The following is a 23,271-nucleotide window of genomic DNA, read 5'->3' as shown; positions in this document are numbered from 1 at the left end:
TGAAATACTATACTCTCTGTGTACCAGTGTTCTGGACTGAACTGAAAATTACCTCTCAGTAGTCTCAAATTGAATTAATTACATACTCTGCATTCATGAAACGACATGAAAATAACGTTTGCTATGCTAAAGAAAAGCACCATTGTTTAATTTATATTTTGTAGCTAAAACAGATTTGCAGTGTTCTAAAGAGATATCACATCATGCTAATGAAAGAAGCAAATATGTGTAAAATCTAAAAATGCGTTACTTTTATTTATTCTATAAATAATATTTTCAGTTTCCCTCATCTGGATATAATGACAGTAGCTGCATCAGAAGTTGTAAAAGCCATGAGGAAACATGAAAAGTCACTCTCTGTACAACTGGAAGCACTTCGAGTCCTTTTACACTTTATGATGCCTGGTAAGTCATCGAAAAATATAATTGGTGTGACATCATACATCAAATCAGAGAATTTAATTAGATAGCTTGGTTTTAGTCTTTCTTATCTAATGAGACAGCCTTTAATAGGACTTCAAAAAAAATTACCAAAATTCTGTATTTAACAGAGTAACTGTAACTCTTTAGAATGTACGAGATAGAGGATGCATTGAAAATATCAGGCCAAAATTATCACTGCTGATATCCCTTTGATTTCATCAGTGATGATTTAGCTCTGCTGCTTCTGTGGAGTTCTTGGAATGACTGTGGAGCCATTGCTGTGGTTGCATGCTCCTACCATAGATGATTTTTAATGAGAGCAAGCAGTGATAATATCAGCATAGTTTTACCACAAAATACAATTGTTTTGATAGTATCTCTTGGAAGGAACATCAAAACTAGACCTCTGACACCAAGACAGTGATTCAAAGATATGAAAGCTACTATTACATGCTATTTTCTACAGCAAAGGAGAAACCAAACTGACTAGCTTAGGAATTCCTTTTCCTCCCCAAAACAACTCTTTAAGAGCAATCTACATTATGAAAAAAAGTGTTCTTTTTTTATTTCCATACCTTTAACAGAGTATGGGGGAAGTTTTAGCTCTTCTTTATCAGTTTACTGCTGTATATCCCATTTTTCTTTCCCCAGTGTTAAATGTGAGAGTACAAATGTGCTGATTTTTTTCCAAACAGGTTTTTGCAAGTATCTTTTATCAGCTTTAGTTGAATATTACAAACGCAATAGTTTCTAAACTAGTCACTCCACTAGCATGCAGATTGATTACAGATTTCATTTTTTTTCTGTTCATTGAATTATAATTCTAATTCTTTCCAACTTTTTCAATAAACAAGAGGATTAAGACTTAATACATATATTCTAACATGTAGGCAAGGGTATTTTTTGGTGAGAATCCTTAAAGTGAGGCCCTTCTAAAGTGCAATGAAGCAAACAGAGCACAAAGCGGATGTTAAAATTTGCATGTTAATTAGGGAATAAAAAGTCATTTATGGGAAAATAGTAGTCAGAACAAATACGAATGCTGAATTGACATTTAAAGGATATCTAAGTACTTTCTGTAGTGCCATTTGCCTGCAAGTACTGATAGCTACAGGAAAGGTAAATCTGAAAGACCATTCTGTGTTCTCTCACTTATTTCATCTATTGGTAAAGGTCAGCCTCTGATGTAGCGCCAAGTGAAGAAGAACAAATAGTTTATGGCTTCCTTATAGAGTCTCCTTCCCAGAAGGAAGAAGCATTTTGAAGTAGTTACCTGGAACACCAAGAAACCATATAGCTCAAGGAAGTACTGATGTATTGCAGTGTACCTTAGGCAAAATTCTTTGGCATGATTTTGCATTTTCACAGTAAGTAGTAAGAGCAAACATATGGTGAAATTACCATTTCAAACACGATGTACCCAATACTACATTGTAAATCTGGAAGAACTCCAGTCTCTATCACTGCAGCGTTCTGAAAAAGTCATAAGATTAGAAATATGCCTGCGGAGTCATTTAGCCTGTGCGCTCGATCTGATTATAATATTGGGTTAATACTGGGAAGAATATTAAATCTGTTCTTCTGATGAATCCCGTTTTCCATTGTTTCAGATACAAAAAATGACCAGAATGGTTCTTTGGGAGATATGGGAGATGCTGCTTTCACACTTACTGTAAAAGTCATTAAAAGTCAGTGTCTGTTGGAGGGAACTCATTCGTTGGTGCTTGGTGCTTTGAACAGGGTATGGTTAAAGCTTTATCCTAATGAATTTTGTCACTATTTTACATGTGCAGTGATGAATCATTTACAATTTTTAGTTCCATGGTGATTTTCCTATCGATTGGATTAAAATCAATCTCAACCTTGAGTTTCATTTATCATTGGGTGTTTCTTTTCTACTTTATATTCTAGAGTACATTAGATCATCTTTTACATAGTAATTCTAGGGGATACTTATACAGTGCTGATTTTTTTCAAGTATTTTATATGTGATTTTGTTATGGACTATTTTATACATGAAAGGTGTTCTTGTGTCTTTGCCTCAGCTATGCATAGAGCCAAGTGGTTCTGTAGTATAGTTTTCATTGATACATACTTCTTTGTTTTCAACAGAACAGTGTTTCTCACTTGTCTCCATTCTTTGCATTGTTCAATTCCATGACTTTTTCCAGCCACTGGAAAGCAAAATGATCACAGTGCCTTAAAATGGAATCTGAAAAGTGAAAGGCATCACTGCCAAAGCAGGCCCAGGCTAAGCAGAGATAGTACTTGGCACTTTGCACAGCAAATTAACCTTAAATCCTGGTGATAGGAAATTTTTAACTTCCTGGCCTTCAGAAGATTCCCACTGGTTTACAGGTTTCACATGACCACAATCAAAATGGATATAGTACTTCATGATTTTCCAGAAGTCTGTCAACAATTTTAGACTTGGCAAAAACCTTCAGTCAAGGAGATATGTCTTGAACATCTATTGTAAAAGTCAGAGCAAATGATGTATCAGCAAAAGAATGCTAAAGTCTAAAGGACATTTCTTGACCTGAAGATCTCGGGTACAGGAGTTAACTAGGCAGACAAAATAATTTTTTACTTCAGATTGCGTTAAAGTTTTCAGTGCTTTTTGACCACCTCGATGGCTTTTTTGAACTTGCTGGTTTGTGATTTGGGGTACTACATTGTCAGGCAGAAGGGCTAGAAATTAACATATTTTTATGAAAAAGTAGAGAAGGAATAAGGAAGGAGGTGGGCGTGACTCCACTAAAATAATATTGCAGCTTTGCAAGTCACTGTGATGTCCACACACACTTTCAGATCTAGGCCTTATCTAGGTTTCCTCTACCTAAAAGTGGGGAAAACTTGTGACAGATAATAACAAATAAGCTATTGAATTACTTTGTAATGGAAAAGAAAACTTAAAAACTTGTTGTGGTGTGGCAATAGGTATCCTGCTTCATACCTTTTTCCTATCCTAACTTTACCAACAGCCACCACATTTGTCACTTGTCCCTTGCTTCACAAAACCTCATTTGGTTCCATTTAACCACAAAGGAAACACGTTTTCCCACTCTCCTTTTCCTGGCAAGATTATGTGAACTTGAGTGGTTGTAATGAAAATTAGAAAGAAAAAAAAAAATCATAGATTGAATCATAGAATGGTTTGGGTTAGAAAGGAACTTAAGAATCACCCAGTTCCATCCCCCTGCCATGGGCAGGGACACCTCCCACCAGACCAGGTTGCCCAAAGCCCCATCCAGCCTGGCCTTGAACACCTCCAGGGATGGGACATCCACAGCTTCTCTGGGCAGCCTGTGCCAGGGCCTCACCACCCTCTGAGTGAAGAATTTCTTCCTTATATCTAATCGAAATCTACCCTCTCTTAATTTAAAGCCATTTCTCCTTGTCCTGTCATTATCCGACTGAGCAAAAAGTAGCTCTCCATCTTTTTTATAAGTCCCCTTTAAGTAGTGAAATGCCGCTATAAGGTCTCCCCAGAGCTTTCTCCAAGCTGAACATCCCCATCTCTCAGCCTTTCTTCATCGGAGAGGTGCTCCAGCCCCTTGATCATCTTTATAGCCCTTCTGTGGACTCACTCGAACAGGTCCATATTATTCTTATGTCGGGTGCCCCAGAGCTGAACGCAGTGCTGCAGATGGGGTCTCACGAGTGCAGAGCAGAGAGGGACAATCCCCTCCCTGGATCTCCAACTCCTCTGTTGATGCAGCCCAGGACACGGTTGGCTTTCTGGGCTGCAGGTGCACATTGCTGGCTCATGTTGAGCTTCTTATCCACCAACACCCCCAGGTCCTTCTCCCCAGGGCTGCTCTCAGTTCATTCTCTGCCCAGCCTGTGTTTGTGCTTGGGGCTGAACTTCATGAGGTTTGCACGGGCCCACCTTTCAAGCCTCTCAAGGTCTGTCTGGATGGCATTTCTAGTCGGCAGAAACTTCACTGGACTGCCAGAGCTTCTCAAACATGATGAATAGTGGCTTAGCAAGTACATCTGCCAGTTCCCTCAGGACCTGTGGATGTATCTCATCAGGTCCCATGGACTTGTACACCTTCAGGTTCCTTAGATGCTCTTGAACCTGATCTTCCCACTCTCTGGTAGAAATCTGAGGGTATGAGCAACTGAAACTTTGACTGAAAAGGAAACCTTTTTTGAAATTGTATTTCTTATTATTTATTGTCACATTGGCTTTAATTTGACATACTTCTTTGAAAGATTATCACTATCAACTCTTCTATTGCCATTGTAGCAAAACAAATCGTTCATCTGATTTTTTATTCATTTCTCTGTTAGTTTATTGGAAATCCTAGCATTCAGAGGTGTGGATTAAAACTACTTACTTCTGTAGCTGAGTGCACTGGTGCATTAGAAATTTTAACCCAGCAAGGAGCTACTGACACCGTGCTTCACACCCTACAGATGTATCCAGATACACAAGGTATGGAAGTTATTTTGTTAGTTCAACGTTAATGATATAGTAGAAGGGGCTGATTAATCATCTAATCTGTAACCTATTACACTCTTTAGTACTGGTTGTGAAGTAGGTTACATGGCAAGAAGTGCAGCAGGACTGTACAGTCCCCAGGTTTATCCACTTTCTAGTTATGCTTGGCCCTGTAATAGGTAATGCAAGCAACTTCCTAGCATATTAGCTATATAACACTCTACTTAGGTCATGGGTTTATCCCACTCAGAATGTCTGACCAATCAACATTATTAATCTTTCTTTTTTCTTCAAGACATACAGTGCTTGGGTTTGAGTCTTCTGCGCTCTTTGATTACAAGGAGGAGTTTGTGTATTGCAACTATGCATGTCCTGGCAACAGTTCTGGTTTCTACTCTGCGGCGATTTAAAGAGGTCACTGAAATCCAGATGCATGTATGTGTTATTTCTTTCAATTTTAATTACTTCATTTTCATTTTATTGCAATTACTAGGTATAAGCCTTAAAAATTAAACCAATATGATTGCCAGAGAGAGAGGTTTCTTGGAGGCGTATATTCAATTCAGTCCAAAATATATAAGCACAAGTTTGGTTGTTTATCTAGCAAACTACAACAAATTTTGTGGTCACAGTCCATTATTCAATCAATCTAGAATCATGTAATGAAGCAACCATCATTACAGTATAAATCACTCTTTTTTAAAAAAGTAAGGGAAAATATCTTAGTTCACAGCCCTGTCACTAGCAATAAGCTCGGTTTAATAATTTTGTATTTAAGAAGGACATTACTGGAATGCTGTGTAAGAGTGACAGATTTTGAATCTACTTCTGAATATGGAAGTAGAGTTCTCCTTATTCTGTCAGAGAAAACATGTTCAGTCTTCCTCGTTTGAAAGTTCTCTTTCCTCTGCTTTGGAAGCTTTCCCTGTTTGTTGCCAGTTTCACTCTCTGGTGGAATGAAGCTTGCCTGTGAGATCAGCTTCTTGTGAGATTTTCTGCTCTTCTGTTTCAGATCAGTCAGAACTATCACAAGCACAGCCTCCTTTTTTTACTTCTGTTTTTCCTCCAGTGCTTCTAAGTTTTGCTTAGGAACCAATATAAACCAATATAAAGAGAGATCAAAATAAAGTAGAGAAATAAGGAAGTTGCATACAGTCATTTAGTTTTGGTGACATTTGTACAAGAGTCCATGATTTACCCAGTTCACCGTTCTGAGTGAACTTTACTTGTGGAATCACAGGATAATTTTGTAATTTTTTTTTTTTTGGTTTCTGGATTTACAGTTTTTCATTTAGCCTATATATTTATTTATATATTCAAGGATTCTGGAGCAACACACTGGGACAGGCAATGCATCATCATCCCATATCCTTAGGAGCAGATTGTTTCCTCTGTAAATTTTCAGGAAATCATGAGTACATGTGTCAGGCAGGATGTTGTCAGATATTACTATGCATAATTGTGCTTTTCAAAATGTCAGTTCATATCTGCATTCGTGGGTCAGCTATGCAAGCATGAGACTACAGCTATATAAACACTGAAACACCAGGTCTTCCTTCCTTCTTTTCTAATGTGTTACAATTTGTGAATTATTGAATGTTTAAAAGCAAAACAAAAAATAAAGTTGCAGCTTGATTTGTTTCATGTCTTGTTTTAAAATGACCCTGCACTTACAGTCTTTTCATTGTGCTTGTAGGGATTTCATGCAATCTTGTCAGTTCTTGGTTTGTCACCTTGTTTCGCCAAGCTGCTGGTACACGAATCGTTTGACACAGTCATTTTCCACCAAATGTCTATGTGCTTCACTGACCAGCGAGATCGACAGGTATCTTCTCTCTTTTGACTGCTCAATATCTGAAAAACTTTGGTGCTTCTTATGTCCTAACTTTGATTGTTTGTGTTCACTTTCAGTTTCAAAGCCTGTGTTGTAAATGCTTTGCTAAAATAGCTGAAAATGATGATTTAAAAAGTATGATGCTTGAAAAAGCATGTATGGAGTACAATAGTATTATGGCTGAATGTTTAATTCTACTGGGAGCTGATATTAATAAGAAGACAAAGACAAGCTCTTTGATCTATCAGGTAATACAAGGAAATACATGTAGTTTCATTGCTATAAAATATCAGCTTTTGGGTTCCTTTCTCTTTTTGTGTGTAGCTGTATAAGCCAGAAGACAGTTGTACTCTCTAGGGCGATCTAACTGTGACTTAAGGGTTGACAACCATTGCTGTTCCTGGTGACCTCAGGCCCAGTCTGATACTTATTGAAACACCCTTCGCTTCATTGGGGCTCATAGTTATTGTCACATAGATCTTGCCCGCAATGCTACTTTGGTTCTGATGCAAGTTCACGTCAAAGTCTGCATGCTTTCAGACTGTTCACCCTGCTCACATGCAAACCAGGGTTCATTCAAGTACTGACTTGGCCTTAGATTTAAAGTAGTTTTGAGGAAGAAGACTTAAGCTCAGGCCTTGCAAGATCACAGTTGATTTTTCTGAACTAATCAGGTGTAGATAGCAACAAGCCGATTCGAGCTCAGTCCATGAACTGATCTTCCGATTCAGCTTTTCCCAACCACTCTGAAGTCAAAACGCAGACAGACCAGCATGCAGTACTGTCCATAAATAAGTTTCAGTGTGCCACTGAAAAATCCCACTCTGTCCTAGACCTTGCAATGAAGACTTTGCCTAAAATGCCTGCCCTGGAGTGGTGGATCTTTTTTACTTTGTGTTGTACTTACAGATCAGTACAGTCATCAGTTTTTGTGCTGTTTTAACTATTAAGATAGGGTTCTGACTTTCTATCAACATGGCTAAAATAATACAACATGTTAGAATGACTGTACTCATGAGTTGCAAAGAGCTTGATCCAAACAGTGGCCACATCCAGAGCTTGAACTATTTGAAATACACTTTACGACAGCCACGGGCAAGCATCCCATCTGGATTCAAGTGTGCCAGCAGATTAGATTGTTCCCACCTGATCATAAGTATTCCCTGCTAAATGTGACTGTCTTTAAAACATTTGGAGAAACTGTTTGTATGAGCACTTCTTAATTTTGCTTCAATGTCACAATTTTAAATGCTTGGTCTGAGATAACTCTACCAAGTACTGCTTGAAGTAAATTTGGAAGTGTTCCCATGAAGATTTCTGCCAGCAGAGCTGGCTGGGTGATAAAGCACAGATGGATTTGGAACAGACCATGAAGTCTGAGGCAGGCAAATCAGTGTTAGTGAACCTCAGTGGAAATACTGAAGTAACTGGAAGTATTTCTAAAAAATGTTTGTAATACTCAACACTGCTCTGTGTAGCAATGCAAGCTGAGAGATTAGAAGGAATGGAGCTGACTGAAACCAGTGGACTTGAGCTCCCTAGCACTAAGCAGAGCTTAATGAGTCTGTGTTGTTGGCCTTTCATCTGGCATCCTGATAACATGGCAAAATAACCACAAAGAATGTTTTTTCCATTGAACCACAGACCACATGCAATAACCAAATTACATGAATTACCATTCATTTTTGTCTAAAAATTGGGTGTAGTCATGGCAAAAATTGCAATTACAGAACTCAGGCATTTGCTGTATTTTGGTATAAACTTGATGAAAATGGGAGTTGGTACTCAAATGCCTTAAGCAGGCATGTGCCCTGAGGTGTAGGGAGTTGTGTAATTGAAAAGGGGGCATGAGCCTAAAAATGTCGTGAATCTGAATTTGAGAATGTCTCTGACTGCAGTCTCAGCTATTGTTTCAGTCCCTCACATAAACTTGTTTGTTTTTCTGTATTAGGTTTGTGAAAAAGGAAATAGTCCTAAATTGGTGGAATTGCTGTTAGCCAGTGGTGCTCGGGAGCAGGATGTTCGGAGTGCTTTAGCCATCAGCATAAAGAGAGGAGATAGCCAAATCATCAGCTTGCTCTTAAAGAAGCTTAGCCTTGATGTCGCCAACAGCAGTATATGTCTTGGAGGATTTGGTATAGGGAGACTTGAACCTTCCTGGCTCATTCCTTTGTTCCCAGATAAGCTTACTCCATTACGAAAACAAAGTGAGTATACACAGAATTTGCTATACTTCATGTGTTATTATTTATTGATGGTATTAATTCAGTGTTTTTTATCAAGACTTTTGGTTGAGGATCTCTTCATGGTGCTTAGCTGGTTGTAGAAAGATTGCCAAGCCTTCAAAATAAATCAAGTATTTCTGTTACTATTTTAAGCTATATGAATTTCTTGGAGAACATGTTACCTTCTCGATTTCTTCTTTATATAGATGCAGGTTCTGTACTGGCAAGAATGGTGCTTAGATACCAGATGAAGAATATTTCAGAGGATAGATCAGGAGCCTGCTCTGATTTAAACTTCTCTGAAGACGGAGTGGATAAAAACTATGATTGGAATTTCATTTCTGACCCACTAGTGGACAGTGTTTTTCCTTTGAATGATGATATTGATAGTGAAGGTAAATGTTTTCTTTTTTTTTATTATAGTCGCAGTGTAGCTTACTAGGGTTCGGCAATAACTATGAATTCCTTCAAATTATATAGGGAATTGTAAGACCATCAGCTGAGGAATAAATAATATGCCAAAAAGAAATCATAAATCAGTTGTTTATTTATTTGGGGGATAAAACACTTTACATGGAAAACAAAAAAACAACTTTTATCTAAAATTTTGTTTGTGGTACCACTGGAAAATTGTTTGTGGTTAGTACATTCTTTATGTGTGAAATTAGCACCTTAAAGTATTTTTTTTCAATTATCCATTTAAAATCAGTTCTTTCTGAACTGAAATGCATTCAGTTGCTTTCTTGTAGAAAGGGTGGAATTCATCTAACCATATTTAGATAATGAGTATTTTTCTATTTTGATGCCTGTTTCTGGGCTAAGCTTACATCGACTATTTTGATGTCTGTTTCTTAGCAATTCTTGTATGCTCCCTTTATAGTCAATGGCAAAAAAGCAAGTGCTTCAAAAGCACGTTGTCTCATCATGAAGTCAGATGAATTGTGATTTAGAAATGCCCTTTTCCCACTGTTGTCAGTAAATGAAGAAAACACAACTAAATTCGGTACAGAGGACTATATTATTAACAAATAAATAAAGTGAAATAAGCCCTATCCCAAAGATATCTAACTGATGAGAAAGTGTAAGCGACAAGTCTATGTTCAGTCCAACATTGTTCTTGGTAGCCATGTCAAGAAATCTGAATGCCTTTAACATATAAAAACAGCATTTCTCTCTGCAGCATCAGTAACTTAATAGCAACAGTAAGTGTCCTTTTCTTATAATGTGCCTTTTATTTATTCAGGTGTCACTGTTGTATTAGAAGTGTTTGTTCTTTTTATTCAGCACCATTTTCATTTCTGTAGGACAATAGTACAGACCTATGACACTGATAGGTACTATTTTCACATAGAAAAGTTGTTAAGTCTTACATAAATTATAGTAAAAAAAACAGGTTTCACTAACAGGAGTGCTTTTAGGAGTTAAAAAACTAGCTTGGAAAGGAAGAATACTAAGTGAGTCCAGATGACCCTAAATCACCAGTGCCAGAGAAGTGTTTGATGTTTCTTTTTCAGTAAGGGTGTGAGTGCAAAAGTATCTATTCAAATACAAACTTTTTCTATATTAAAAGGTTACTGACACTGCAGTAGCACAAAGGTGTGTTATAAAACATGTATAATAATACAAACCTGATGGAAATTTTAAGTGATAAAGCACCAAGGTAACAAGCTACAGTTTATGTGTAGAACATATCAGGTAAGTATGGCCTTTATGTTAATATTATTGGCCTATTACACATACAATTAACCATTAAGTTCCTGCTGTTATTGATGCTTTTGAAATATATCCCTCCTTTGTATGTCAGCATATACGTTACAGTTGAATTCAACTTTAAATATATTTTCTTATTTACCTGTCCTCCTGTGTTGTTGTTTTGTGCTAGGAAGTGAAGGTTCACTTTTCACAAAAAGAAGTCCAATTCCATTGCAGTTGCGGATTTATATTGTAGGGAGATTGCCTTTCAAAGAGGTTCTTCTGCTTTGCCGCGACATTCCTACTCTCTGGTAAGTCAGATCCTTATTCATTCCAGGTTCCTTATAAATCCATCTGTGTTGCCTACTGTGAAACTGTTAATAATCGAGTGTAAGGATAGGTCTTGTAATTATATGGGCTCTTGCCTGACTGTTGCTATTTAATGCTCCCTTCTATTGCTGTGTAATTAATGTGCTCCAGATTACCTGTATAGATGAGAGTTTATTTCAGCAAAAATTTATGATCAATAAAAAAATGTGTTCTGAGTTGCTCAGATTTCCAGTTTGATGTTCTGGTACTGTTCAAATACAAATACAAAAAATAAGGTTCTGTTCACAAAGACTTAACTATCCTGTAGTGAAGCTGATCTCTGGAGTGCCACTGTGGCCAGTGAAGACAGATTTCTTAAGACGACAAATCAGGGAAGTCAAAGTCAAGTTCCTTTGAAAGGAGTGTGCCTCTTTCCACTGTCTGCAAAACCAGCGAGACTGGCTTCCTGGGAGAAAGTTAGTTTTTGCAATATCTTTCTTCATCCTCTTAGCCTACCCTGGTGAAAGTCGTTTTAGGTTGTCAAAAAACGCACTATATCCATTGCACTTTAAAATCTACTCTTGTTTCATATTGCACGGATCAGTAGTTTTTATAAAAATGTGACCTGGTGGTATTTTTAGAGTTTAAAAATTCGGTCTCTGTGTTACCCCTGGGAGATCTGATAAAAAGAAATGGCAACAAGAAGAAATCTACTGAATTCAGATCATTTCACGTATCTGCATATGTCCACACCTGTTATTTTTTTTTTTATTCTGTTTTGGGATTTTCCAGGGACCTGGCACAGAGTATGAACCATCAGTGAAACAAAGAAGGAAATTATTGCCTTCAGATGAATCTCCCAGTAAGTGAACTATACAGTTTAGGATATATATATGATGTTTCATCCTTAATGCTTTCATAAGCATAGCACACAAAGGTTTTAGATTATATATTTGTTTACAAAGAGGAAGATACATATTGAAATACTACCATGGAGTACAAATACTGTATATATAGTGAAATGTTTTTTCCTGGGCTTCACAAGTAATTTATGTAGAGTTATACAGACAATGTAATTTCATGAGTGCCCTTATTAGCTTTCAAAAACTACTTCTGTTGTGTAGTGCATAAACCTATGTCTCTTCCCTACTGTCTTACAAATTTGTCTCCTAAAAGAAATATTCATGGATTTGGATCTTGACTAATAACCAACCATTCACTGTCTTCTGCTTCTTTAGATCCTAAGCTGATTCATCTTAATTTATGTATTCAGTGAAATCATGCTATTTTTCCCATGTTTTTGTTTTAATAGAAGGAATCTCAAAATTCTCACCGTATTTAAGACCATCAGACAGTCTTTCGTCATTGATCTCAGAGAAAGAATATATTAAATCACTAGATCTTTCATCAAATGATCTGGAGAACATAGATGCCATCAGCCAGAATAGCAGCTTAACTAGTCATTTGGAACATCTTGAGAAACTGGAGCTCCACCAGAATGCTCTTACAAACATTCCAGAACAACTGTGTGAAGTAATTCTGCATAATTTTATATAACACGAGTCAAGATTAGTTACAATAGTTGTTTGTCTCTAACAATCTACTTATAACAATAGTACTCTTGAGTATGTGCGTATATCTTTGCATGCTTCATCCATTCACTTTGTTTTCATTCAAGATTCATGTGCAGCTAGAATTAATAATAATTTCATGGGACTGTTTTAAACCATTTATTTCAGAGAACTGCTTTGGAACGTGTTATATTCAGTAACACAGTAACATAAATATAACTGAGAACTGCAGGCAATTCATAACTTAGATTCTATGAAACTGGGCTAATTAATTTTAAGGAATGCTTTATATTTTATTCTTTAAAAGAAATATGGCTTACATTATTATGAATGATATTTTCTGCTATTTTTCCTAGTAAGACAAATATAAGTAAATTGTATAAAATATAACTCAGCTTAAAAGATATGAATTCATATTTGCATTACATTCTTTTTTGAAACAATCCTTTTTCTTTCAGAACTTGAAATGCTTGAATTATTTGGATTTGCACAGTAACCGATTTACTTCTTTTCCTACTTATTTATTGAAAATGAATTGTATTGCAAACCTTGATATCTCTCGAAATGACATTGGACCTTCCTTTGCTTTGGATCCATACCTCAGATGTCCAACTCTCAAACAACTTAATCTTTCATACAATCAACTGGTGTGCACTCCTGAATTTCTTGCAAATGTTGCTGAAAACCTGGAACAGCTATTGCTAGAAGGGTGAGAGTAACATTTGTAAATAGACTGTAGCATAACAAAAATAGCAGAAACAATGTGTTTGTTATCCAGAATGGTGACTGCTATAGCATGGAAAGGATCATTTAATCAGTAGTGAAACATTGACATTGTTTTACAAATGTGTAAATTGCTATAGTTTTCAGTGTTATATTACGAAGTAAATTACAACATCTGTGAGCCTTGATAGAATCTAGTAACATTGCATTTTCAGTAATGTACTAAAAATGTTGTAGTTCAGCATTTTTCTTTTGTCATACTACACATCCACAGGGCTGTCTATGTTGTCTGATATATTTAGGTAGATTTTCAGTATGAGAATACAGTTTCCACTGTATTTCATATTAACTAAAGTGTTTTTGGAAATATGATGCTTGTTATGGATATATTTCAAACAACAGAAGAAGAGAAAACATGTATTTTTTAGTTTACCAGCATTTTTATCGTATTTGTTAGTGAATGAAATAATTTGTACCATTGGGAATTCATACAAATGATAATGTTGATAGTTCTGTAAACTGCAGATGCTGTCTCGTACGTTTCCCACAATTTACATAAGGGTATGATATTTCTTACACAGAAATCCACACAGACTTAGTAATAGCAAGATACGAATCTAAACCAAGCAGTATTAAGTATGTTAATCAAATTCACAAAAGCAATATCTTAAATTCAAAATTCTGTAGCAGTTCAATTTAAACTTTATTAGCTTTATTTTTATGAGCTTTATTTTCAACTTTACTGGCAACATTACACTTAGAACACATTGCTACGTGGTTATTTTATCAATGTATTTCCAGTATCTTTGTCTTTTTCTCTTTCCTATGTTACTCTTTTCAGAATACATTGTCTGTAGCATCAAATACCACCTAAATTATATCCCCTATGTGGAATTTCTGTTGTTGTTTTTTTTAGATTGACAGTCTTTCTGTGATTGTAATCACAGAAACAAATACACATCTTCAGTAGACAGAACTATTCACAAACGTGGCAATTCTCTTTGTGTGGGACTGAGCTTACATAATCAGGAAATGACACCTTGTAGTATATTCTGATATCTGCTTTCCACATTAATTAAAGCAAATTTAAATCAATCATGTTATTCCATGTTGCTACATGTACCAGTTTTTTGCTGACTGGTCAGTCTAGATAAGATTTTTATCTTTTCTTTACCAGCGTAAGGATAACAAAGTCAGATTAATAGTCTTTACTTTCACTTTTTAGCCAACAGTTTCTGAATAACACATTTTTTTTCTTCTTGTTATCACAGAAACAAAATTTCGTGCATATGTTCACCCATATGCTTGAAAGAGCTGAAAATTTTAAACATCAGTAAGAACAGTATTTCCTCCCTTGCTGAGGATGTCTTCATGGGCTGTACAAAACTGGAGCTGTTCAATGCCAGGATGAATGCTCTTGGTAAGTATCTATGAAAATAAGACCCACCTTCTAGAAACCATTCCAAGTCACAAAATGCCTCAACCACCAGCATTTGGAGTCTTGGGAGAAGAGTCAAGGAGAATACCTTATATGCTTGTCCTTGTTTATGTTGTTGTATGTTATGAAGCTCACCTTCTCTAGACCCCTGTGTCTAAGGAAATTAATTCAATCCAGAAAATGTTTCCGTGGCTTAGTAAATTTTATGCAAAGGCTTCAAAGTTATTTTATGAAAAAAACAAATGACATAAATGAAATTTTAGTGATATTGCAGGATTTCATAAATTACTGTTAGAATTTATTTCCATCTTCAAAATACAAAATTTCCATTTTGAAATAATTGACACAATATTTCAGAAAGTAGCTCTTATACCTGCATTAAATACAGCTGAAACATTAGAGTCATTTTTGAATGCGTAAGACCTACCACTCATATGGTGAGTGATGTGAATGTCATGTGTACTGACAATACAGTTAAGTGTAAGTAAGATTATTTCAGTGTTTAATGCCAATATGAAATAAAGTTCAGTAGGATGCAACATGATAGAAGCAAATACATTAACTCTTGTTCTACACTTCTTTTATTTGGGAAAGTTAGTTTTAAATAAGCTTTTAAAAAAAGATGCAGTTTCTGTCCTGAGCAGTTTATATAAGTACCTGTGTATAGATGATAGACTGACATTTTAGTCTCTGTCTGATTTTAGAAAATTCCAGTATTAAAAATAATGTCAATAGTTCTGAAAAATAATGGTATCAACCTCTTTTTCTATTCCAGAGATAATGCCTGACTTGTCATCCAGCATAACAACCTTAAAATTATCCCAAAATAATTTTATTAACGTTCCAGAAACAATTCTTCTTTTACCACAGTAAGTTACTATTTTTCTTATTAAAGTTAATGACTAGTTCTTGATGAAGAAAATCTTGTGGCAAGACCTTTGTTAAGCAGAACATTCAGCGTGTTTTACTGATTTTCAGGAAATCCTCTCTCAAAGGTTAAATGTTTAGTATCTTTTAACTGAAGCCAAATCAGTAACATTTTCATTATCCTGAGAAGCATTATTCCTCAGATTCAAATCGTTATTATTAAAAATATGTTGCTTGACTGCTGAAGCTGACAGTTCTGAGAAGACTAGAATTAATTACTTCCTTGAAACCAACACAGTAAAAAGATACTGTCAATTTTCTTCCTTTTCAAGAGGTTCTGCAGCTTCTTCAGCACAAGGCTACTGAAATGAGTTTTTCACTTCCCAAATATCACAAGATGTTTATTCTCAAAGAGTGATACTTCCTCTGTATGGAACTGTGATGAAGATGCATGTGACATTTCTTTTGCTATACCTTCAAAGCATTACTCACGTGAAAATCAGGACTTCCCCTTTTTCTATAGAAGTTACTGACCTTCACAGGTCAGTAGAATCAGATGGTGGAAGGAGCACTGGGAGTGGTGATCAGATCATGTGTCTGATAGATGTGGGTAGGTGTGAGTGCTGAAGGCACCCTGGTGAGGGAGAAGAGCATTAAAGAGCACTGATGCCTACAAGGTAATGAAGGGGGACTAACAAAGATGAGATGGAGGGGTAGGAGGAAAGAATAAACAAACTCTTGTGCTCACAGGAACAATCAGATCTAAAAAATGTTGCTAGGCTACATATGTAGCAACTTTAGTACTTAAGGAAAACAGACTTGTGGACTTGCATTAATCATATTTACATACAGCATGTCATTATTAATATGATGTTACACTGTGTCAGCATGCTGATGTTTGAATTCACAACAGCAGATTTAATAGATGGAATGAAAAAGATGCATCCTTCAGGTTCCACGCTCCCAGTCCTGACGAGTCAATAAGGAGTTGCATGCATTTCTTGCATGGTTCATGTTCCACAGTGACATAAACAGCATATTTGTCCAACAGACGACTTGCAGAAATAAAATGTTCTTTATTATCTGGTTCTTAAATACACACATAGTTGAACTATATAATTTATGCACATACTTGTATCTACAAGCATATATGCATAGAAACATTATGATAAAAGGGTGAGATATCCAAATGGTCTATGTTAGTCTCCTAAATTAGAAGCAAGAAAGAGAGAAGTTCAGTTTATTTATGTTAAGTGAATCTTCATAGCTTGTAAATGGAATTTTGGTTTCTGTAAGGTTGATAATACCTTAAGCTTCCCTATTGCATTTTTTAGTAATATTTTGAAATTTATAAAGCACATGAATATAATCATATATATATAATATATATATATATTATACCAGTAATAACATATTACTGGTATGTTAGGCTGCAAGTAACTTTTAAAATACATTTATTCTAGTAAGTTCAATGTTGTGGTCCTGCACTCAGCTGTTACTGGCACCCTGAGCCTAATTCTATTCTTTGTTGCCTGGGTATAAATCATAGAATCATTTAGGTTGGAAAAGACCTCTAAGATCATCTAGTCCAACCTTTAACCTAGCAGTGCAAAATCCACTACCAAACCACGTCCCTAAGCTCTACATCTGCACATTTTTTGAAGACCTCCAGAGATGGTGACTCAACCACTTCCCTGGGCAGCCTGTTCAAATGCCACACAACCCACTCAGTGAAGAAATTTTTCATAATATCTAACCGAAACCTCCCCTGGCTCAACTTAAGGCCATTTCCTCTCATCTTTTCACTTGGTGATCACTTGGTGCCTGGGAGAAGAGACTGATCCCCACCTCGCTATAGCCTCCTTTAAGGTAATTGTAGAGCATGATAAGGCCTCCAAAGCCTCCTCTTCAGCAGGCTAAATGAACATTAACTGTACTGTTTACAATTAAATTACACAATATATGCACTACAAGAATGTGAACCATATTTATCTATGCCCTACTAATATGAATAGAGCCATGCATATCTGCAAATCTTAGAAAGAGTAAAGAAATGTACTGTTATCCCAATATACACACTTACTTAAATTGACTAATTTAGACTCTTTAATTAGAGCAGATCCAGAGGAGGGCCACGAAGATGATCAGAGGGCTGGGGCACCTCTGTGATGAAGAAAGGCTGAGAGAGCTGGGGATGTTCAGCCTGGAGAAAACTCCAGGCAGACCTTATAGCATCATTTCACTACTTAAAGGGGACTTAGAAAAAGAAAGATGGAGAGCAGCTTTTCACATGGACAGATATCGATAGCATTAGAGGGAGTAATTTTAAATTAAAAGAGAGGAGATTTGGATTAGATGTTAGGAGGAAATTCTTTACTCAGAGATGGTGAGGTCTGGGATCAGGCTGCCCAGAGAAGCTGTGGATGCCCCATCCCTGGAGGTGTTCAAGGCCAGATTGTATGAGGCCCTGGGCAACCTGGTCTAGTGGAAAGTCTCCCTGCCCATGGCAGGGGGGTTCGAGCTAGGTGATCTTTAAGGTCCCTTCCGACCTAAACCATTCTATGATTCTGTGATTTACTCTCTGAAATATATGTGCACAGTATAATGTAAATGCTTATTTTCATGACCAGGAAAATTCATTCACTGGCAATTACATTGAAAACATACGATACTATGTTAATCATATGTATTTTCTTGTTATTTTTTTCTGATATTAATTACTTTTGATTATGGCAGTAATTCTCTATCTTCCCATCTAGATTCTGGACAGAAAACTGTCCATTCTGATACCTAATCTGTTTATTTGTTTATTGAAAATTCATACAGTTCTAGTTAATCACAGTTTTATTTATTGCACTTTCTAACTTTTCTCTTTTGTTTATTCATGTCTTTAGTTTGCGATCAGTAGATTTAAGCCAAAACAAGATCATAAGCCTGCCGGGGCCAGTGCACTGGAAATCATTAAACTTAAGGGAGCTGTTATTTAATCATAATCAAATAGACATCTTGGACTTGAGTGAAAAGGCATGTGCGTGGTCTAGGCTAGAAAAGCTACACCTGTCCCACAACAAGTTAAAGGAGGTAAAGCACAAGATTCTACCTAAAGAAAATGAACTCACTTTTTAACTGAATACAGTTTTTCAATGTTCAATTGATTTTCATGTCACTGCCTCATATCACTGAAAATTCTATTAGTGAAATGGTCTCTAACTGGAAATAGTATTTCCTGTGAAGGAAAATCCCCATATGTTATTACGCTTTTGTGTCTAGAATGTGACATAAAATCAGTTTTCATAAATAATTCATTATGAGGTTCTTTGTCTATTAATGAAGGATATTAGATTTGTTTATTAAAAAAAAACTAAACTACAACTGTAAAAATTATACCTACTTTTGTTAAATATTTATGGTATTCTTGCTCATACAATATTATTTTTTTATGTTCAGTCATTCATTAAATGTTCTTTTATTTAGATTCCTCCTCAGATTGGCTTCCTAGAAAATTTGACTTCTCTGGATGTAAGTTATAATCCCGATTTGAGATTCTTTCCAGATGAAATGGGAAGGCTATCCAAAATCTGGGATCTTCCTTTGGAAGGACTCCATCTTAATTTTGACTTCAAACATGTGGGATGCAAAGCCAGAGACATTATCAGGTTTGTTGCCCTATAGCTCTTTAATATTCTTGGTTTGTTTCCTTGGGATATGTGGTGAGCAGTAAGAAAACAACATAGCCTTTTGAAAAGAAGTGCTGATTTGTCATGTGATATCAATATGATATGCTTCTCTATTGCAGGTAAGTTTTATGTCACACACACAAAACGGATTATAGTCATAAAAATATGACTTGAATGCTTCCTGAATTTGACATTTCTATAAACAATGCAATAAATCGCATGGTTTTAGATTTCTGCTTGGTCTTGAGTTCTGGTGGTGTTTTAATTTACTACACATTTCTGTGAGTTCTGCAAATTTCTTTCATGCCAGATTTCTTCAGCAACGACTGAAGAAGGCAGTTCCTTATAACAGAATGAAGCTCATGATTGTTGGAAACACCGGTAGTGGGAAAACTACACTATTACAACAGCTAATGAAATGCAAACGATCAGAATTTTGTTCCCCAAAAGCTACAGTAGGCATTGATGTGAAAGACTGGATCATTCAAGGGAAAGGCAAAATGAAGAAAGAGCTTATATTAAATGTCTGGGATTTTGGAGGTAAGTTTAGAGCTTATTGTCCTTCATTATTGTCTTCTCTAACGCATGAATGCATTGCTTATTCTTAGAGTCAGCCTGTGAAATTTCAAACTGTAGACAGTAGAATCATACAAACTTACACCAAAAGTCAGGTGGCCACTGAAGTGGCAGTGAATTCTGCAAATTGGCAGCAAGTGCTTCAAATTTAATGTAAAGCTTCAGGAATTTCTTATCACCAAATGTGGTCTGATCATTCATTTCAACCATAGCACTCTAAAACTGTAATTTCAGAATAATAAAAAATTGCTTTTTATCACCAGAAAAATCATCTTCCACTTAACTCTGTTTTTCCCTTTTGCAGTCTGGGTCTCTCTAGGCTGCACAGTATCACGGTTTTGTAAGGTCACTAAACAAAGCACTTAAGGAGAGACTTGGGATTTTAGAAGGTAAAGTTTTCTAAGTCTGGGGATTCCAGAAGCAATTCTAAAACTTAGGGGTGTTTTAGACTATCGAAAAGTTATTTTTAAGCATTGGTCTGTGATCAACTTAATAGAATCAATATCACAACGTATGTACACAGAATAGCATTCACGTTCGATGTCCAGCTTTAGCTGAGACACCTTGAGATTTTAGGTGCTTAAGGATGTGAACATAAGACACTTTATTTTGAAGTTGCTGAAATGATGGGAGAAAGGGAAGGAAGAAGGACAGAAAGGAAAAGGGAAGGAGCATGGAAGAAAGGAGTTAAAATTTTGGTGATTAGGAATTCAGTATTGGATTTTTAAAAGAATCGTGACCTTTTTAAGTTCTGTTTGCAGCAATCGTGTTTATCTTGTTGTTGAACCTTACACTTCTTGATTCAAAACTATCTTATGTATTTCAACACTACACTTCAGTCAATGAGATACCACAGAATACCTACTTAAAATTCATAGTTTTTACAGGTTTCCTGTCAATGTAGATAATTTTATGCGAGTGTTAATTTCATTTGTGGATTAGTGCTGTGAGAATAAGTGTTCTGCTGCCTTTTTGTGATCTGAAGTTGCTCAATGAAGGAAGTACTAAACAGTGGGATTTTTTTTATCATTAGGACAAGAAGAGTTCTACAGTACCCATCCTCACTTTATGACCCAAAGAGCTTTATATCTTGCTGTTTATGATCTCAGCAAAGGACAAGCAGAGGTGGATGCTATGAAGCCGTGGCTTTTTAACATCAAGGTATTAAGCCATGGATATGTACAGAATGGATTGACACTTTCAGGGGTCTGATGTTGAACACAAATTAACCACAAATGTTTTTAGAGAGGTGAATAAAAAAGAAGCTCTTCAGCAAATAAGATGATACGTAAGAGGAAACAAGTGCTGAAATACATAATAAATTGGATATGAAAGATCAGCACCATTTTGTATTTGAAATGGTACACTGATGTGCAGAATGGTTTGCACATTCTGGCAATATTTTGGATTGACTGATAAAAACAAGAAAGTGGTGGTATTAAAGGATAACAAGAGTTAAGCATGCTTTTTCTTTTACACCATTGTAAATTCTGGGCAAATCAGAATTTGACTAACTTAAAACTGACTAGATGTTGGTTTGAAATCATGCTGTTAAGTTTATGCTTAGCATCCTGTTATTAATAGGAATGATCCCAGGACTGTAGTAGGGAAATTGGTCTTAGAATCTGCCTATGGATTTTTCTTTTGCTGTAAGTGTTTTGTTTGCCTTGGGTGGAATCACCCCATGGTGGACATTGCTTGTCTTTCAGCTTTCAGTCTGATAGTCAGCCATATCTGGGCAATGCACTTACATCAAGATTTTACATACTGTTTGTTAAACTTATCTTTTTTACTCCTTTTGCCTTGAGCAGTGGTACAGGACAGAGGGTTATGGTCAGTTAAGTGTTGATGAAGCCGATTTCTGATGTATTCTCTTCTGCTATGCAGTGCTTGCTGGTGTTCCATTGATGCACTGTTCCTATGACAACTGACATAGTACCCTTTGCTTTTCCTCTGTTGGGCTGTGTTACTGCTGATACTATTAATATACAAAGAATGAAATCCAGATCTAAACTACTTCCTTTAAAAAGTGTATTGTTTAGATTTCTGTTTTGATTTAGACTGCTCTCTTTATGTTAAAAAATACATTTCATATTTGTAGGCTGATGCATTTTTATTGCCTTGTCCAGTCCAGACTATTGGATGGGTTTGCAGTTTAAACTTACTCTGAATAAAGACTTGAGGTAGTATTTCAGATTTAGACCTATCCACTGCTCAAACTTACTTAAAATAAGTATATTTAAGAAGAAAGAGGAAAAAACAGTTGCTCTTTTCATTGTATCGATTATTTTAATTTAATTGTTTACATTTTATGCACATATAAAATAAAATCAACATTCACTGTTGAATTAATGGATTGTATGGATCTTGCTAACAGGCTCGAGCTTCGACATCCCCCGTCATTCTTGTTGGCACTCATTTAGATGTTTCTGATGAAAAGCAACTTAAGGCCTGCGTGAGTAAAATTACTAGAGAGCTGTTAAATAAGCGAGGCTTCCCAGCCATCCAAAATTATCACTTTGTGAATGCTACGGAAGAATCGGATTCCATTATCAGACTTCGGAAAATCATAATAAAGGAGAGTCTTCATTTCAAAGTAAGCTACATACAGTTTGTAACATTGAAAACATCCTAGTTTTAGTGAAGTAAATATATTTTGAAATGTTATTAAACACATAATTACATTTTTAGTTTGCTAGTAAACTCATCGTGACTTCTATAAAGCATTAGACACAGCAAGTCACCAGTTTTGTATTCATTTCTTTTTCTATCAAAAAATCAACTTAGTAAAAATCTCAGCTAAATTTAATTTTCAAACACTTATATCATACATAGAATATTTAAAATAGGCTGTTCTTTTTTTGTAAGAAGAAATCTGGTCCAAAACTGCCCATTTTTGTTGGTTGGAGATCAGGAAATAAGATGATGTGATTTCTGAAAACCAACTAATTCTCCATTTACTGATTTGATTTTACATTGTGTGATACTATTCTTAGAGGAAAGTGAGTGAAAGCAGGAAAAGAAGACCCCCTGGGCTGAATGATCCTCCTAAACTGGATAGTCTCACAGTTGTAAGACTTTCTAAACAGGAGTACTCATAGTTCTGTTGTCTCCAAAGTCATCACTAACACTCATTACCTGCTGTCTACTTGGCCACAGCATCCGAGTGTGAACAACTGCAAAGAAACTAGCCCAAACATGGAGCTTGTAGGAAGACATGATCCCATTAATAGTAGAAAAAATATACTTGCTTTTATTTTTCTGTTTATGCGATATAGATCATGTATTCAGTGTCATAACATGTTGAAGAGAAAAGGTGATGTTTGGTGCTACTAAAGTCAATGGCAGAAATCCGTAAGTCACAGCAGAGTCCAAATTTCTTCTGATTTACTGCTCTGAAGATCTTAAAAAGCAAATGCTGTATTTATGACTAGCCTCACACTGTTGTGCTACAAAGGAGGGGAAGAGAGCACACTTCTCTTTTTT

At 36.0% G+C, this 23,271-nt stretch overlaps 1 protein-coding gene across 1 annotated transcript in view; it reads left to right on the top strand.

Annotated features, from left to right (window-relative positions):
- The window catches only part of LRRK2 (leucine rich repeat kinase 2), a 71,362-nt gene that overhangs the window by 25,114 nt on the left and 22,977 nt on the right, over positions 1-23,271 (top strand). Inside the window, 20 exon segments of the mRNA XM_035549273.2 lie at positions 281-405; positions 2,034-2,164; positions 4,723-4,867; positions 5,169-5,308; positions 6,570-6,698; positions 6,785-6,955; positions 8,659-8,914; positions 9,139-9,327; positions 10,815-10,832; positions 10,835-10,935; positions 11,726-11,795; positions 12,246-12,466; positions 12,963-13,213; positions 14,499-14,647; positions 15,441-15,534; positions 18,427-18,613; positions 19,007-19,188; positions 19,520-19,749; positions 20,819-20,946; positions 22,163-22,381. Coding sequence (XP_035405166.1) covers positions 281-405; positions 2,034-2,164; positions 4,723-4,867; positions 5,169-5,308; positions 6,570-6,698; positions 6,785-6,955; positions 8,659-8,914; positions 9,139-9,327; positions 10,815-10,832; positions 10,835-10,935; positions 11,726-11,795; positions 12,246-12,466; positions 12,963-13,213; positions 14,499-14,647; positions 15,441-15,534; positions 18,427-18,613; positions 19,007-19,188; positions 19,520-19,749; positions 20,819-20,946; positions 22,163-22,381 — 3,136 coding nt within the window.

The sequence above is a fragment of the Cygnus atratus genome, chromosome 1, assembly GCF_013377495.2.
Source record: "Cygnus atratus isolate AKBS03 ecotype Queensland, Australia chromosome 1, CAtr_DNAZoo_HiC_assembly, whole genome shotgun sequence".
Lineage (NCBI taxonomy): Eukaryota > Metazoa > Chordata > Aves > Anseriformes > Anatidae > Cygnus > Cygnus atratus.
Note: the sequence above shows the minus strand (reverse complement) of the source record. Positions and strands in the feature narration are given on the sequence as shown.